The sequence below is a fragment of the Molothrus aeneus genome, unplaced genomic scaffold (assembly GCF_037042795.1).
Source record: "Molothrus aeneus isolate 106 unplaced genomic scaffold, BPBGC_Maene_1.0 scaffold_43, whole genome shotgun sequence".
NCBI lineage: Eukaryota > Metazoa > Chordata > Aves > Passeriformes > Icteridae > Molothrus > Molothrus aeneus.
The window spans coordinates 369,184-386,175 of NW_027099100.1; the positions used below are offsets into that span (position 1 = coordinate 369,184).

A 16,992-nucleotide genomic window follows, 5' to 3' on the forward strand; every position below is an offset into this window, starting at 1 on the left:
GTCAGTCATGGTCACGGTGGGTCCTTCACCATGGTGGGTCACTTGTGGTGGCAGTGGAGTCCCTCATGGTGGTGATGGGTCACTTGGGGTGACTTGTGGAGAGTTACTTTGGGTGGAGGTCCCTCATGGTGGTGATGGGTCACACATCCCATGGTGGGGGTCACTCATCATGCTGGGGCAGGGCTGGTAGGTCCTTCTAGGGACGGGTCACTCCTCATCATGCAGCTTCTGAAATGGGAGAGGAGAGAGAAGGTCCAGGAGGGATGTGGGGGGTGACAGGGGGTGACAGGAGGTGACAGGAGGTGACAGGAGGTGACAGGAGGTGACAGGAGGTCCCACCTTGGCTCCGATGTCACGGCTCTTGGCCCGCAGTTTGTTGACCTGGGACTCGGCGATGTCGGCGCGTTCCTCGGCCTCGTCCAGCTCGTGCTGCGCCTTCCGGAACTTGGCCAGGTTGGTGTTGGCCTGCTCCTCCTGGAGGGGGTGCGGGAGGTCAGTGCGGGGGCCACAGCGAGGTGTGGATGTTCTCCAGGCACCCCACGGCTGAGGTGGCTTCATCCATCTGTCCATCCATGGATCCATCCGTCCATGGATCCATCCAGCATCCATCCATCATCCATCCATCCATCCATCCATCATCCATCATCCATCCATCATCCATCCATCATCCATCCATCCATCCATCCATCCATCATCCATCCATCCATCCATCCATCCATCCATCCATCCATCCATCCATCCATCCATCCATCCATCATCCATCCATCCATCATCCATCCATCCATCCATCATCCATCCATCATCCATCCATCCATCCATCCATCATCCATCCATCCATCCATCCATCCATCCATCCATCATCCATCCATCCATCCATCCATCCATCCATCCATCATCCATCATCCATCCATCCATCCATCATCCATCCATCCATCCATCCATCCGTCCGTCCGTCCGTCCGTCTGTCCCATTCACCCACCGCCTCCTCCGCCTGTCTCTTGTAGGCCTTGACTTTCATCTGCAGTTTGTCCACCAGGTCCTGCAGCCGCAGCAGGTTCTTCTTGTCCTCCTCCGTCTAGGGGAAAAGGGACAGGGTTGGACACTTGACCAGAGCACAGCCACACATCCTGTGCCTCAGTTTCCCTTCTCAGAGACTTCCTGTGTCCCCCTGGCCACCAGGTCCTGTGTCACCCATGTCCCTTTGGTCACCCAATGAATGTTCTGGTCATCTTTGTTCCTGTGGCCACCATGCCTTGGGTCACCTGTGTCCCTGTGGTCACCCCATCAACACTCTGGCTTGACCCTGTCCCTGGGGCCACCATCTCTGCCCATTTTTGATCTCCCACAGGTGTCACTGAAGAGAGGCCGTGCTGTGGTGGCCTCATCTGGTAGCTGAGTTTGACCCACCCAAGTGCTGTCACCTGGTGGCTGAGCTCCATGACCCACCTCAATGGTCTCATCTGCACCTGATCTCCATGATCTGCTCAGGTGTTCTCACCTGAGCCTCACCTGGTGGCTGAGCTTCTTGACCCACCCCATGGTCTGTCTCACCCCCATGGTGTCACCCCCGTGGTCTCACCTGGTAGCTGAGCTCCCTGACCCACCCCCACGGTCTCACCTCTGTGGTCTCACCCCTGTGGTCTCACCTGGTAGCTGAGCTTCTTGACCCAGCCCCATGGTCTCACTCCCATGATCTCACCTGGTGCCTGAGTGTCACCTGTGTGGTCTCACCTTGTAGCTGAGCTCCTTGACCCACCCACCCAGGTGAGCCAGGCGAGCCACGGTCTCACGTCCATGGTCTCACCTGGTTGCTGAGTGTCACCTCCATGATCTCAGCTGGTACCTGAGCTCCTTGACCCACCCCCATGGTCTCACCTGGTAACTGAGCTCCTTGATCCACCACCATGATCTTACCCCCATGGTGTCACCTCCATGGTCTCACCTGGTACCTGATCTCCTCGACCCACTCCCATGGTCTCACCTCCATGGTGTCACCTCCGTTGTCTCACCTCCATGGTCTCCCCCCATGGTCTCACCTGGTAGCTGATCTCCTTGACCCACCCCCATGGTCTCACCTCCATGGTGTCACCTCCATGGTCTCACCTGGTACCTGATCTCCTTGACCTACCCCCATGGTCTCACCTCCATGGTCTCACCTGGTACCTGATCTCCTTGACCTACCCCCATGGTCTCACCTCCATGGTCTCACCTGGTACCTGATCTCCTTGACCTACCCCCATGGTCTCACCTCCGAGGTCTCACCTGGTACCTGATCTCCTTGACCTACCCCCATGGTCTCACCTCCATGGTCTCACCTGGTAGCTGAGCTCCTTGATGCGCCGCTCGGACTTGCGCAGCCCCTTGACGCTCTCGGCGTTGCGCTTCTGCTCGGCCTCCAGCTCGTTCTCCAGCTCCCGCACGCGCCCCTCCAGCTTCTGCAGCTGCTTCTTGCCGCCCTTGAGGGCCAGCTGCTCAGCCTCGTCCAGCCGCAGCTGCAGGTCCTTGATGGTCTGCTCCATGTTCTTCTTCATGCGCTCCAGGTGCGCGCTCGTGTCCTGCTCCTTCTTCAGCTCCTCTGCCATCATGGCCGCCTGCCCGCAGGGGGACAAGCAGGGGGTCCATGGCACATTCTCCATGGTGGTGGCCCCGCTGGTGGCCCAGGTGATGGCCCCAGTGGTGGCCCCAGTGATAACCCCGGTGTTCAACCCAGTGGTGGCCCTGGTGATGGCCCCAGTGGTGGCCCTAGTGATGGACTTCGGTGATGGCCCCAGTGATGAACCCAGTGGTGGCCCTGGTGATGGCCCCGGTGATGGCCCCAGTGGTGGTCGGGGTGGTAATCAGGGTGGTGGCCCCGGTGGTGATCCCACTGATGGCTCTGGTGATGGCCCTGGTGGTGGCCCCATTAATGACCCCACTGGTGGCTCCGGTGATAGCCCTGGTGATGGTCCCACTGATGACCCCAGTGATGGCCCTGGTGATGACCCCGGTGTTGACCCCGGTGGTGGCCCCAGTGATGGTCCTGGTGATGATCCCATTGATGACCCTTGTGATGGCCCCAGTGATGGCCCCAGTGATGACCCCGGTGGTGGCCTCACTGATGGCCTCATTGATGGCCCTGGTGGTGGCCCCAGTGATGGTCCTGGTGATGGTCCCATTGATGACCCTTGTGATGGCCCCAGCGATGACCCCAGTGGTGGCCCCAGTGATGGCCCTGGTGATGGTCCCATTGATGACCCCGGTGATGGCCCCAGTGATGACCCCGGTGGTGGCCTCACTGATGGTCTCATTGATGGCCCTGGTGATGGTCCCATTGATGACCCTTGTGATGGCCCCAGCGATGACCCCAGTGGTGGCCCCAGTGATGACCCCGGTGGTGGCCCCAGTGATGACCCCAGTGGTGGCCCCAGTGATGACCCCGGTGGTGGCCTCACTGATGGTCTCATTGATGGCCCTGGTGGTAGCCCCAGTGATGGCCCTGGTGATGATCCCATTGATGACCCTGGTGATGACCCCCGTGGTGGCCTCAATGATGGCCCCGGTGGTGGCCCCAGTGATGGCCCCGCCGGGACACTCACGTCAGTGATGGCCTTCTTGGCCTTCTCCTCAGCATTCCGGCACTCCTGGACGGCCTCTTCCACCTCTGTCTGCAGCTGGGAGATGTCACCCTCCATCTTCTTCTTCTGGTTGATGAGGCTGGTGTTCTGGAGGGGACAAGAGGGACCTCAGGAGGTGGCCCAGGGGCTGCTGTCCCACCCCCTCAGTCCCCACAGGTCTTGGAGACTCCCCTGTGCCTCTGCGGGGTGAAAGATCTTCTGGAGATCTTGGTGACACAACAGAGAAATGGACACCACCCTTCTGCAGACCAACCAAATGTTCCTTGGACTCTCCATAGACCAAGCCAACCTCCTCCAGATCAACCCAACCCTCCTGAGACCTTCAGGAGAAGGTGGCACTGTTGGGTCCGGGTCAACTGGAGCCATCTTGGGGGTCTCCAGCTCAGTGAGAGCTGGTCTTCATCACCCCAATCCAACCAGATCTTCCATGGACCAACTCAACCTCCTCCAACCAAACCCAACCCTCCTTGGATCATCTTCTTCAGACCAAGCCAACCTCCTCCAGACCAGCCCAACCCTCCTGAGACCTTCAGGAGAAGGTGGCACTGTAGGGTCCAGGTCAACTGGAGCCATTTTGGGGGTCTCCAGCTCAGCAAGGGTTGGTCTTCATCACCCCAATCCAACCAGACCTTCCATGGACCAACTCAACCCTCCTTGGACCTTCTTCAGACCAAGCCAACCTCCTCGAGATCAACCCAACCCTCCTGAGACCTTCAGGAGAAGGTGGCACTGTCTGGGTAAGCTGAAGCCATTTTGGGGGTCTCCAGCTCAGCAAGGGTTGGTCTTCATCACCCCAATCCAACCAGACCTTCCATGGACCAACTCAACCCTCCTTGGACCTTCTTTAGACCAACCCAACCTCCTCCAGACCAACCCTTGAGGAGGAGGGGGAGATGTTGGGTCTGCACCACCCCGAGCCACCTTGAGCTCCTCAACCAAGCCACCAGAGCTGTTTCTCCTGGGCTGGAGCACCCCTGGGTGGAGGTGGCCCCTCTCCTGGCAGGCAGGTGAGGTCTCACCTGCGAGTGGAGGAGCTGGACCCTCTCGCTGGCCTCGATCAGCTCCTGCTCGGCCAATTTCCGGGCCCTCTCGGTCTGTTCCACCAGGCCCCGGAGCTCCTCCAGCTCGGACTGCAGCAGGGTGTTCCTGCGCTCCACCATGGCCACGTTCTCCTTCAGGTCCTCCCCGACCCTTGCCGCATCATCCAGCTGCAGCTGTGTGTCCTGGGGGTGGTGGGAAGGGGTGGTGGGTCCACCTGGACATGACTTGGTGGGAAGGGGTGGTGGGTCCACCTGGACATGACTTGGTGGGAAGGGGTGGTGGGTCCACCCGGACATGGGGTGGTGGGTCTACCTGGCCATGGGGTGGTGGGAAGGGGTGGTGGGTCCATCAAACCATCCCTGTTGGGTGGTGGGACCTCCTACACCCCAAGGTCCCCATGGACAGCTACCTTCAGGACCTCAATGTCCCCACAGAGAGGTACCTTGAGGAGCATCCTACATCTCCATGTCCCCCAGGACAGGTATCTCCTGCATCCCAATGTCCCTGGTGTACTTGGAGGTACCTCCTACACCTCCATGTCCCCATGGACAGGTACCTTCAGGACCTTAATGTCCCCATGGACAGGTACCTTCAGGTACCTCCTACACCTTCATGTCCCCATAGGACCTTCAGGTACCTCCTGCACCTCCGTGTCCCTGTGGGACCTTCAGGCACCTCCTACCTCTCCACACCACATGGACAGGTACCTTCAGGTATCTCCTACACCTCCATGTCCCCGTGGAACCTTCAGGCATCTCCTACCCCTCCATGTCACAAGGACAGGTGCCTTCAGGTATCTCCTGCACCTCCAAGTACCTATGGGACCTTCAGGTACCTCCTGCACCTTCATGTCCTCATGGGACCTTCAGGTACCTCCTGCACCTCCATCTCCCTGTGGGACCTTCAGGCACCTCCAACCCCTCCACACCACATGGACAGGTACCTTCAGGTACCTCTGGCACCTCCATGTACCCATGGGACCTTCAGGTATCTCCTACCCCTCCATTTCCCCGTGGAACATTCAGGCACCTCCAACCCCTCCACGCCACATGGACAGGTACCTTCAGGTAGCCCTGCAGAGCCTTGACCTGCTTCTGGGCCTCGTTGGCACCACGGTTGGCGTGGCTGAGCTGGATCTCCATCTCGTTGAGGTCGCCCTCCATCTTCTTCTTCAGCCTCAGGGCCTCGTTGCGGCTCCGGGTCTCGGCGTCCAGCGAGGTCTGGAGCGACTCCACCACGCGCAGGTGGTTGCGCTTCACCTGCTCCATCTCCTCCTCCTTCTCGCCCAGCTTCCGCTCGTACTCCGCCTTCACCTGGTTGAACTCCAGCTGCGCCCTCAGGATCTTCCCCTCCTCGTGCTCCAGGGAGGCCTGGGGAGGACAGAGAGGACCTTGAGGACCACAGAGCGTGGACGTCCCGCCAGGAGAAGGCATGGATGGGGTGGGACGGGGCTTGATCCACCTCAGCCTCTTCCAGAGCGGCTTGGAGCTCCAGCTTCTCGGCGTCCAGCTGCTTCCGGACCTTCTCCAGCTCGTGGATGGATTTGTTGCCGGCGCCGAGCTGCTCCGTGAGGTCCGAGATCTCCTCTGCCCAGGTGAGACCCCGTCAGACCCCGCGGGGAACGGGCGGGGAACGCCCAGGTGGGCAGAGGGACCCGCGGTGTCACCTTGGAGATTCTTGTTCTCCCTCTTGAAGGTCTCCAGGTGCTCCAGGGACTCCTCGTAGATGTTCCTCAGCTTGAAGAGGTCAGTGCTGAGGGCCCTGGCCTCCTTCTGGGATGCCTCCAGCTCCGTCTGAGACTCCTCGAACTTCTGCTTCCACTCGGCCAGCACCTGGGGACAGCAGCCAGGTGTCACCCCGCAGCCACCTGGCCCCGCCCGGCCGTCCCCAACCTGCCACACCCGCCCACCTTGTCAAAGTTCCTCTGCTTCTTGTCCAGGGCAGCGGCGGCCGCGTTCGACCGCTCCACGTCGGCCATCAGGTCCTCGATCTCGTTCTGCAGCCGGTGCTTGGTCTTCTCCAGCGAGGAGCATTTGGCGTTGACGGCCTCCACGGCCTCCTCGGCCTCCTGCAGCCGCTGCGCCAACTTCTTCCTGCCCCAGGGACCACCTGGGGTCACCCCTGGGCCAGGTGGGGCCGCTCGAACCTTCCTCCCACCCAGCCACTGGCCAAGGTTCTTCTCGGCATCTCCTCCACCGTCTCCAGGGCACTCTACCTCCACCAGGACCTTCTCCAGAACATTCTCCACCCCTGACCCCACAGAAGCTGCACCCATGGGGCGATGACTCCTCTGAAACCTTCTCCAGAACATTCTCCCAAGGGTGATCTCCACCTCTGACCCCACAGAAGCTCCACCCATGGGAAGGTGGCTCAACCTCTAAAACCTTCTCCAGAACTTTTTCTGGTGGTTTCCACCTCCCCAACCCCACAGGATCTGCATCTATGGGGCAAGACTCACTTGTTCTCCTCCAGAACCTTCTCCAGGGGGTGGTCTCCACCCCTCTGACCCCACAGGAGCTCCACCCATGAGGAGACGACTTAACCTCTAAAACTTCCAAAACTTCTCCTGTGGATGGCCTCCACCCTGACCCCACAGGAGCTACATCCATGGGAAGGTGACTCAACCTCTAAAACCTTCTCCAGAACTTTTTCCGGTGGTTTCCAGCTCCCCAGCCCCACAGAATCTCCATCTATGAGGCAAGACTCACTTGGCCTCCTCTTCCTCCTCCAGAACCTTCTCCAGGGGGTGGTCTCCACCCCTCTGACAAGAGCTCCACCCATGAGGAGACGGCTTAACCTCTAAAACCTCCAAAACTTCTCCCAAGGGTGATCTTCACCCTGACCCCACAGGAGCTCCACCCATTGGGCCATGACTCACTCAGACTTCTCTAAAACCTTCTCCAGAACATTCTCCCAGGGGTGAGCTCCACCCCTGACGCCACAGGAGCTCCAGCCATGGTGACTCACTTGGCCTCCTCCAGCTCCTCGGTGCGTTGGATGGCGTCTGTCTCATACTTGGTCCTCCACTGGGCCACCTCGGAGTTGGCCTTGGAGAGCGCGCGCTGGAGCTCGGCCTTGGCCTCGGTCTCCTCCTCGTACTGCTCCCGCAGCAGGTCCCCGTCGTGCCGGGCCGACTGCAGCGCGTGTGCCAGCGCGTTCTTGGCCTGGTGAGGAGAAGGTGGCACCCGGAGGTGACTCCGGGGCACCTGGAGTCCTCTTGGGTGTCTCTGGCTCAGCAGGAGCTGGTCTGAATCACCACAACCCAACCAGACCTTCTGCAGACCAAGCCAAGCTTCTGCAGACCAACCCAACCCTGTTTGGACCTTCCATAGACCGACCCAAGCTTTTCCAGATCAACCCAACCTTCCTTACACCTTCAGGAGAAGGTTGGACCGTTGCGTCCAAGTCAACTTGAACATCTTGGGGTCTCCAGCTCAGCAGCAGCTGGTCTTCATCACCACAACCTTCTCCAGAACATTCTCCCAAGGGTGATCTCCACCCCTGATCCCACAGAAGCTCCACCCATGGGGCAATGGCTCCTCCAAAACCTTCTCCAGAACATTCTCCCAAGGGTGTCCCAACCAGACCTTCTGTAGACCAAGCCAACCTTCTCCAGACCTTCTGTAGGCCAACCTTATTTGGACCTTCCATAGACCAACCCAGCCCCTCTTTAGACCACTTTACACCAACCCAATCACCCTTGGACCTTCCATATACCAACCCAAGCTCTTCCAGATCAACCCAACCTTCCTCACACCTTCAGAAGGAGGTGGAACTGTTGGATCCAAGTCAGCTTGAGCTTCTTGGCATCTCCAGCTCAGCAAGAGCTGGTCTGAATCACCACAACCCAACCAGACCATCTGCAGACCAACCCAACGCTCCCTGTACCTCCTACAGCAGAACCCCCTGTAGATGGAACCCACCTTAGATGGAACCACTGTAGATGGACCCACCTGACCCAACCATTCTGAACCAGTGACCATGAGGGTGAAGGACACCTATGATCCACCTGGAGCCCCCCCCTCAGGTCTTCTCACCCCCCATCAGACCCCACCTTCATCTCCTCCTCCAGCTGCCTCCGCAGGTCCTCCAGCTGCTGGGTGTAGGACACCTTGCCGCGGGTCAGCTGGGACACCAGCGCCTCCTTCTCCTCCAGCTGCCGCGACAGCTCACCTGCACGGGGGGGAGGGGCTTCAGGTGTGGGGTGGGGGTGAGGTGGGGTGGGGGATGGGGGTGCAGGTGTGGGGCGGGGGTGGGGCCACCCAGGGTCGGCTCCCACCGTTCTCCGTCTGCAGCTTGGCCCGTTGGGTGTTGGCGTCGTTGAGGACGCGTTGGGTCTCCTCCAGCTTTGCCAAGTGCTCGGCGGCCTGGTCCTCCATGGAGCGCGACATCTTCTCCATGGCCACCTGCAGGGAGGGGCCAGAGGAGGGGTGGTGCTGGGGGCTATGGTGGGGTGGACACGCCCCATGGCTGGAGGTGTCCAAGGCCACGATGGACAGGGCTTGGAGCCACCTGGTCTGGTGGAACCCTGGGTGGGAGCCACCCAACCCTGCACTCAACCCATCCCAACCATGTGGAGAATCTTCATTTCAACCCAACTAAGGTCAACTCAGCCATGGGGAGGCTCTCCAGCCCAACCAGCTGAAGGTTCTTCAATGCAACTCAACCCAACGAGGTGGACACTCAACCCAACTCAACCAGATGAAGATTCTTCAATGCAACTCAACCCAACGAGGTGGACCCTCAACCCAACTCAACCAGATGAAGATTCTTCAGCCCAACTTAACGCAAGCCAGCCTGGTCTAGTGGAAGGTGTCCCTCCCCAAGTGTTGATAGAACTGGATGATCCCAAGGGTCCTGTCCCACACAAACGATCCCACGATTCCCTGCTGTCCATCTCAACCTCCTCCTACCTTAGACTTGATCAGCTGCTCCACGTTGGCGCTGAGGTCGTCCAGCTCCAGCTTGAGCTCGCTCTTCTCCTTCTCCAGCTTCTGCTTGACGCGCTGGAGGTTGTCCAGCTGCTCGCCCAGCTCGGCCACGCTGTCGGCGTGTTTCTTCCTCAGTGCGGCCGCCGTGGCCTCGTGCTGCAGCGTGGCCTCCTCCAGGTCGCGCCGCAGCTTCTGGAACTCCGCCTCCCTCTTCTTGTTGAGCTCCAGCTGCGCCGAGGTGGCACCGCCGGCCTCCTCCAGCCGCTCGCTGAGCTCCTCCAGCTCCCGCGACAGCTCCGAGCGCTGCTTCTCCACCTTGGCCCGGCCCGTCCGCTCCGCCTCCAGCTCCTCCTCCAGCTCCTCGATCCGTGCCTGCATGCCAAGAGGGTGCTCAGCCCAACAAGGTGGACGCTCAACCCAACTCAGCCAGTTGGAGACTCTCCAACCCAACCAGTTGAAGGTTCTTCAAAGCAACTCAACCCAACAAGGTGTACCCTCAACCCAACTCAGCCAGTTGGAGACTCTCCAGCTCAACCAGCTGAAGGTTCTTCAAAGCAACTTGGGTAAACCCCCAACCACTCTGCTCGACCCAACTCAAGCAGCTTTGGGACACTTGAATCCACTCAACTTGACCCAACCCAAGCAGTTGGAGACCATTCAGGTCAACCCAACCAGTTGGAGACTCAACCCAGCCCAACCAGCTGGAGACTCTTCAACCCCACCAAAACTGACCCAGATAAGTGGAGTCTCTTCCACTCAGCCCAAACCACCTTGAGACTCTCCATCTCAACCGCCAGGTTGCTCTTCAACCCAACCAAACCACCTGGAGATGCTCCAGTCCAACCCAATGAGACACAGACCCAGCTTCCCCCCCCACCTGTAGCTCCTTCAGCTTCTTCTGGAGCTGCAGAGCCAGCGCCTGCTCGTCCTCGATCCTGCTGTTCTGCTGGTGGATCTCAAACTCCTTCCTGTGGAAGAAGTGGGGGCAAGTGAGGTCTCACCTGAGACCCTCAACTGGACCTCACGTGGCAGGGGGATCCAGCCTCACTTCTTGAGCTTCTCCTCCAGCTGCTGCTTGTCATTCTCCAGATCCATGATGTTCTCCTGGGTCAGCTTCAGGTCACCTTCCAGTTTCCTCTTGGCCCGTTCCAGGTCCATCCGGATCTTCTTCTCCTGCTCCAGGGAGCCTTCGAGCTGTGCAGGAACACAGAAATGGGGAGAAACCTCAAGTTCTGCTCGTCTTTGCCCCAGAAGTTCCTCAGCAGGGCCTGGGATGGGACCAGCCACACTCACATCGTCCACTTGCTGTTCCAGCTTGACTTTGCCCTTAGTCAAGGTGTTGACCTTGTCTTCCTCAGCCTGCAGGTCGTCCAGTGTCTGCTGGTGGGACTCCTGCAGAGCCTTCTTCTCCTTGGCCAGCTTGGCGATGGTCTCGTCCAGCCCCGCCATCTCCTCCGTCAGGTTCTTGACCTGTAGGAGAAGTGTCCGGCCTCCAGCTCAGTGCTGGGATGGGGCAGAGTTGATGTTCACCTCGTCCAAAGAGGTTGTTTCAATGCAGGAGAACCCAAAGGACTTTGGGTCTTCTCAATGAGCCCATCCCAAACAACACTGGATCTTCCCAACCTGCCTTGGGTCTCCTCCACCCAAGCTAACAGATCCCACCCAGCCTTGGGTGTCCTCAATATCTCATGTCTTCTCAACCCATCTGAACCATCCTTGATCATCTCAACCCAACCCAACCAGTTTTACGTCTCACCAACCCAACCCAACTCAACCCAACCCAACCCAACTCAACCCAACCCAACCAGTTTTATGTCTCACCAACCCAACCAGCCTTGAGTCTCCTCAACCCAACCCAACAAGGCCGAGCAGATTCAAGTCCCCTCACCTTGAGGCCAAGGCCTCTCCCCATCCTCACCTTGTTCTCAGTCGCGTGTTTCTCCTTCTCCACCTTGGCCAGGGTCAGCTCCAGGTCATCAATGTCCTTCTTCAGCTCCGAGCATTCATCCTCCAGTTTCCTTTTCTTGGCTGTCAGCTCGGCGTTCATCTCCTCCTCATCCTCCAGCCGTTCTGTCAGCTCCTTCACCTTGGCCTCCAGCTGGATCTTGTTCTTGATCAGCTGGTCACAGCGCTCCTCGGCGTCATTCAGGTTGTCCTGCTCCTGTTGGGGGAGAGGTGGCAAGTGAAGCAGGATTGCCCCAGCGTGTGGTGGGGGTGGTGGTCACACCTGTGATGTGGTTTTGGGCTGATCGGACTCACAGCCTGCACTTGGAGCTGGAGGTCGTTCTTCTCCTGCAGCATGGAGACCATCTTCTCCTCCAGCTCCTTCCGCCGCGATTCCGACTTCTCCAGGGCGTCCTTCAGCCGCCCGTACTCCTCCTTCATGTTCTGCTCCAGGAGACCCCGAGAAGGTCAGAGACCCTCATCCAACACCCCCCAGACCACCCCAGTGGTGATGGTGGTGGTGGTGGTCCCACCCTGCCCTGCCCACCCCACCCACCTGCATCTCCTTCTCCGTCTCTGCGCTCTTCAGTAAGGGCTTGATCTTGAAGTAGAGCTTCATCCATGGCCAGTTCTTCACCCCCATGAAGGCCCGGAGGTTCCACTGGATCACCAGCAGCGCGTCCCTACCAGGAGGAGGAGAAGGAGGAAACAGGTGCCACCACATGCCCAGCCAGGTGACCAGGTGAGCAGAAGGCCCAGCCCCGTCTCACCGGCGCTCCACGATCTTCTTGAACTCGATGCGCATGAGCTGCCCCCGCGCCCGCGCCTGGATGCGGGTGATGATGCGGGACAGGCGCTCGTCACGCATCTCCTCCAGCTGGCCCAGGAGCCCTGCCTTGAAGAAGACCTGAGGGGAGGGAGGAGGTGGTGGTGGGACCACGAGGCCTGTGTCCACCTCGGATGGTGGCACCACAGGGAACAGGGACCATGAGATCTCTCGCAGTGGGATCAAACTGGTTGCGGTGGGTGGAAGGATGGGGTGGAGTCTGGGTAGATGGACAGATGGACATGGTGATGGACAGATGGACATGGGGATCATGGCACCACGAGGTCCATGTCCACCTCGGATGGTGGCACCACAGGGAACAGAGACCATGGGATATCCCCATAGTGTGTCCAAAGGGGTTGTGATGGGTGGAAGGACGGGGTGGTGTCTGGGTAGATGGACAGATGGACATGGTGATCACAGGACCATAGGACCATGAGGTCCATGTTCACCTTGGATGGTGAGACCACAGATAACAGAGACCACAGGATGTCCCCACAGTGTGTCCAAAGGGGTTGTGGTGGGTGGAAGGATGGGGTGGTGTTTGGTTCGATGGACAGATAGACATGTTGATGGACAGATGGACATGGGACCACAAGGTCCATGTTCACTTTGCATGGTGGGACCACAGGAAACAGGGACCATGAGATCTCTCCCAGTGGGATCAAACAGGTTGTGGTGGGTGGAAGGATGGGGTGGAGTCTGGGTAGATGGACAGATGGACATGTTGATGGACAGATGGACACGGGGATCATGGGACCATGGGGTTCACAACACATGAAGGATGGTGGGACCACAGGGAACAGAGACCACGGGATGTCCCCACAGTGTGTCCAAAGGGGTTTTGGTGGGTTAGATGGATGGGGTGGTGTTTGGTTAGATGGACAGATGGACAAGAGGATCACGGGACCATGAGGTCCATGTCCACCTCGGATGGTGGGACCACAGGGAACAGAGCCCATGAGATCTCACCCAGTGGGATCAAACTGGTTGTGGTGGGTGGAAGGGTGGGGTAGGGGTCCAGAAGGAACAGATGGACACAGGGAGGGACAGGTGGACACGTGAATGGTGGGACCACGGGGTCCACAACACCTGAGGGATGGCGGGACCACAGGGAACAGGCACCACGAGACCTCACCTTGGTGTGCCCAAACTTGTACTGGTTGTGGTCAATGTCGATGGAGCCCAGGAGTTTCTCGGCGCCCTTGCGGCTGTCGATGAACTGCCCCTCGGGGATGGCCGCGGGGTTCAGGATGCGGTACCTGGGGGCCACAGGGGACGTGACCCCTGAGTTCAGCCCCCGTGGGGTTGTCCCCCCTCCCCAAACCCGTCTGGTGTCCCCACCGCTGGCGGAAGTCCCCGTAGAGGATGCGGTTGGGGAAGCCCTTGCGGCAGATGCGGATTCCCTCCAGGACCCCGTTGCAGCGGAGCTGGTGCATGACCAGGGCGTTGTCCATCACACCTGGAGGGGGACACAGGTGAGGGGTCAACCACGAGCCACGCCCTCGCCCCAAGCTCCAGTCCCCAGCCTTGGCTCACCCGGCTCCTTCCGCTCGTTGGGGACGAGGCAGCGGACGAAGTGGGGGTGGGTGGTCTTGAGGTTGGCCATCAGCTTGTTGAGGTTCTCCTGGGGAGGAGAGGTGAGGGTGACCAATGGGAGAGCAGGGGAGGGGCTGGGGGGTGGTGGGACCACCCTCTACACCAGGGCTTGTTCTCCCCCTGCCCCGCAGCAGATCCAGAGTGGGTCCCTCACCCGGTGCAGGGCTGAGACCGTCTGGAAGGAGGAACCTTTCTTCTTGGCTCCTTTCCCCTTCCCGCTGTCGCCGCCTGCGGAGGAGAGCGGTGGGGTGAGGTGGGAACAAGGACAACTTTTGTGGGAGCTGTCTTCTTCACCCCTCCGTCACCCACCAGAGTCTGCCCCGGCGTAGTTGGAGAAGAGGTGGGCCAAGAGCTTGAGGGCGGATTTCTGGTAGAGCCCCACAACCGTCTCGTTCAGGGGGTCCTTGTTCTTCTCCAGCCAGCCCAGGATGTTGTAGTCCACGGTGCCGGCGTAGTGGATGAGCGAGAAGTGGGCCTCGGACTTGCCCTTGATGTTCCGTGGCTTCCCGAAGTTGGCCGACTTGCCCAGGTGGTTGTCGTAGAGTTTGGACTTGAAGGTCATGTCCGAGGCCTTGGGGAACATGCACTCCTCCTCCAGGATGGACATGATCCCCATGGGCTGTGGACAAGCAGACCTTGTTGGCCGGGAAGGACACCAAGGACAACCCAAAAGCTGCTCCTGGGGCACCTGAGGGGCTCCAGCTGGACGGACCCTCCTCCCTCAGCCCCTGGAGGACCTGGAGGCCCTGGGGGTGGTGGTACCTTCTCTATGAGGTCGATGCAGGCCTGCAGGTCCATGCCGAAGTCGATGAACTCCCACTCGATGCCCTCCTTCTTGTACTCCTCCTGCTCCAGCACGAACATGTGGTGGTTGAAGAACTGCTGCAGCTTCTCGTTGGTGAAGTTGATGCAGAGCTGCTCGAAGCTGTTGAACTGGGGGAGGAGAGGGAGAGACGGGTTAAGGAGTCCATGGGGTCTGCTCAACACCCAACGAGGCCAATTGAGTCCATGGGGTCAACTCAACACCCAATGGAGTCGACTCAACACCCAACAGGGTCAATTGGGTCCATGGGGTAAGCTCAACACCCAATGGGGCCACCTGAGTCCATAGGGTCAGCTCAACACCCAATGGGGTCAACTCAACACCCAATGAGGCCAACTGAGTCCATGGGGTCAACTCAACACCCAACGGAGCCAATTGGGTCAATGGGGACAACTCAACAGGGCCAGCTCAAGGCTCACCAGGTTCAACTGAACACCCAATGGGATGGACAGGGTCAATCTGACACCAAGTGCGGTGAAGACAACATTGAATGGGATCCATGGGGTCAACTCAACGTCAACAGGGTCAAAGTGATACCCACCGGCTGTCAACAGGGACAACTCAACACCCAAGAGGGACAGCAGAATGTCCAATGAGATAAATGGGGTCAACCTGAGACGCAAAGGGCTCAAAAGAGCACCCAGTGGGGTCAAGAGGGTCAACTCAACACTCAGTGACATCAACACAAGGACCCAATCCCCACCCAAGGTCACCATGAAGCTGCAGGAGACCCCCTCACCACCCAGCTGGCTCAATGCCACCCCTGCAAGGCCCAGCGCCACTGCCCCGCCTCGAGCCTCACATCAAAGATCTCAAAGCCAGCGATGTCCAAGACGCCGATGAAGTACTGCCGCGGCTGCTTGGTGTCCAGCGAGTTGTTGATCCTCACCACCATCCAGTTGAACATCTTCTCGTAGACGGCCTTGGCCAAGGCCCCGATGGAGTAGTAGACCTGCTGGACGCTCTGCCCCTTGGTGACGTACTCGTTGCCCACCTTGACGCGCGGGTGACACAAGCCCTTGAGCAGGTCGGCCGAGTTCAGCCCCATCAGGTAGGCGGATTTGTCGGCATCTGCGGAGCGGGAGACACCTGGTCAGGTGCCACCTCACCTGGTGACCCCTCCCCTGACCCGTCACCCCCTCGCCCTGACCCACCTTCGGTGCCATCCGGCTCCGCCTGCTCCTCGCGCTGCTTCTGCTTGAACTTCATGTTGCCAAAGTGCATGATGGCCCCCGTCAGCTTGTAGACACCGGCCTTCTCCTCGGCCGTGAACCCCAGGACGTCAAAGGCGCTCTGGGAGGGGTGGAGGAGGTGAGGGAGGGGCCAGGTGAGGGCACAGCCTCTGGATGGTCACCACCTGTGATGGTCACCACCTGTGATGGTCACCACCTGAGGGCATTTCCCACTGTCCTTCCCACTTGTTGGCCCAACTGGCCAATGGGGACATGTCCAGCCATGGGTTTGTCCACTTGAAGGACGTGTCCATGGATTCATTCGTTCATCCATCCATGGGTTCATTTGTCCAGCTCAGGACTCATTTATCCTGGATCCATCCATCAATTTCAGAACTTCATCCATCCAACCATGGACTCATCCATCCATCCATCCATCCATCCATCCATGGATTCACCTGTCCACGGATTCTTCCATCAATCCATTTGAGGACTTGATCCATGGACTCATCCACCCATTTGAGGGCCTCTATATCCATGGATCCATCCATCCATGAGCTCATCCATCCATCCATCCTTTCATCCATCTCCCCATATCTCCATCCATCCATGGAGTCATCCCCCCATTTGAGGACCTCTATGTCCCCAGATCCATCCATCCATCCATGGACTCATCCCTCCCTCCACCCCTCCCCACTCACGTCGGTTGCCAACAGCTCCTCGGCGTCGTCGATGGAGGCCACGGTCACCTCACCCTGGGACACGTACCCGTAGTCGTAGGGGTTGGAGGTGACCAGCAGCATCTCTGGTGTGGGATGGAGACACCTCTGAGCACTCCCAATCTCATCAAACCACCCCAAAATTTCAGGAGGAGGGGGGAAGGAGAAGCCCTGAGGCCATGGTGGTGGCCCAGCTCACCCAGAAGCTCCGGCTTCTTGTTGGAGAGGATCTGGTAGAAGATATGGTAGTTGCGCTCTGCCTTCAGCTGGAAGATGACACGGGATTTCTCCAGGAGGTCTGGGAGGGTGGATGGGGAGAAGGT

The 16,992-nt window shown here is 59.1% G+C and overlaps 1 protein-coding gene across 1 annotated transcript in view; it reads right to left on the reverse strand.

Moving 5' to 3' along the window:
- Positions 1–115: 115 nt before the first annotated feature.
- Positions 116–16,992, reverse strand: part of LOC136570908 (myosin-6-like) — a 26,562-nt gene continuing 9,685 nt past the window's right edge. Inside the window, exons 8-38 of the mRNA XM_066571317.1 lie at positions 16,869–16,967; positions 16,652–16,755; positions 15,933–16,071; positions 15,581–15,849; positions 14,718–14,888; positions 14,265–14,574; positions 14,110–14,183; positions 13,896–13,983; positions 13,701–13,818; positions 13,495–13,618; positions 12,301–12,437; positions 12,087–12,213; positions 11,846–11,974; positions 11,505–11,747; positions 10,880–11,056; positions 10,635–10,780; positions 10,464–10,554; positions 9,569–9,958; positions 8,935–9,061; positions 8,710–8,828; positions 7,623–7,819; positions 6,565–6,748; positions 6,322–6,487; positions 6,117–6,241; positions 5,717–6,025; positions 4,634–4,837; positions 3,576–3,701; positions 2,316–2,591; positions 980–1,075; positions 340–474; positions 116–228 (exon numbers count right to left, since the gene is read on the reverse strand). Of these exons, the coding sequence (XP_066427414.1) occupies positions 208–228; positions 340–474; positions 980–1,075; positions 2,316–2,591; positions 3,576–3,701; positions 4,634–4,837; positions 5,717–6,025; positions 6,117–6,241; positions 6,322–6,487; positions 6,565–6,748; positions 7,623–7,819; positions 8,710–8,828; positions 8,935–9,061; positions 9,569–9,958; positions 10,464–10,554; positions 10,635–10,780; positions 10,880–11,056; positions 11,505–11,747; positions 11,846–11,974; positions 12,087–12,213; positions 12,301–12,437; positions 13,495–13,618; positions 13,701–13,818; positions 13,896–13,983; positions 14,110–14,183; positions 14,265–14,574; positions 14,718–14,888; positions 15,581–15,849; positions 15,933–16,071; positions 16,652–16,755; positions 16,869–16,967 (5,021 nt within the window). The 3' untranslated portion in view covers positions 116–207. The remainder of the gene's footprint in view (positions 229–339; positions 475–979; positions 1,076–2,315; positions 2,592–3,575; positions 3,702–4,633; positions 4,838–5,716; positions 6,026–6,116; positions 6,242–6,321; positions 6,488–6,564; positions 6,749–7,622; positions 7,820–8,709; positions 8,829–8,934; positions 9,062–9,568; positions 9,959–10,463; positions 10,555–10,634; positions 10,781–10,879; positions 11,057–11,504; positions 11,748–11,845; positions 11,975–12,086; positions 12,214–12,300; positions 12,438–13,494; positions 13,619–13,700; positions 13,819–13,895; positions 13,984–14,109; positions 14,184–14,264; positions 14,575–14,717; positions 14,889–15,580; positions 15,850–15,932; positions 16,072–16,651; positions 16,756–16,868; positions 16,968–16,992) is intronic.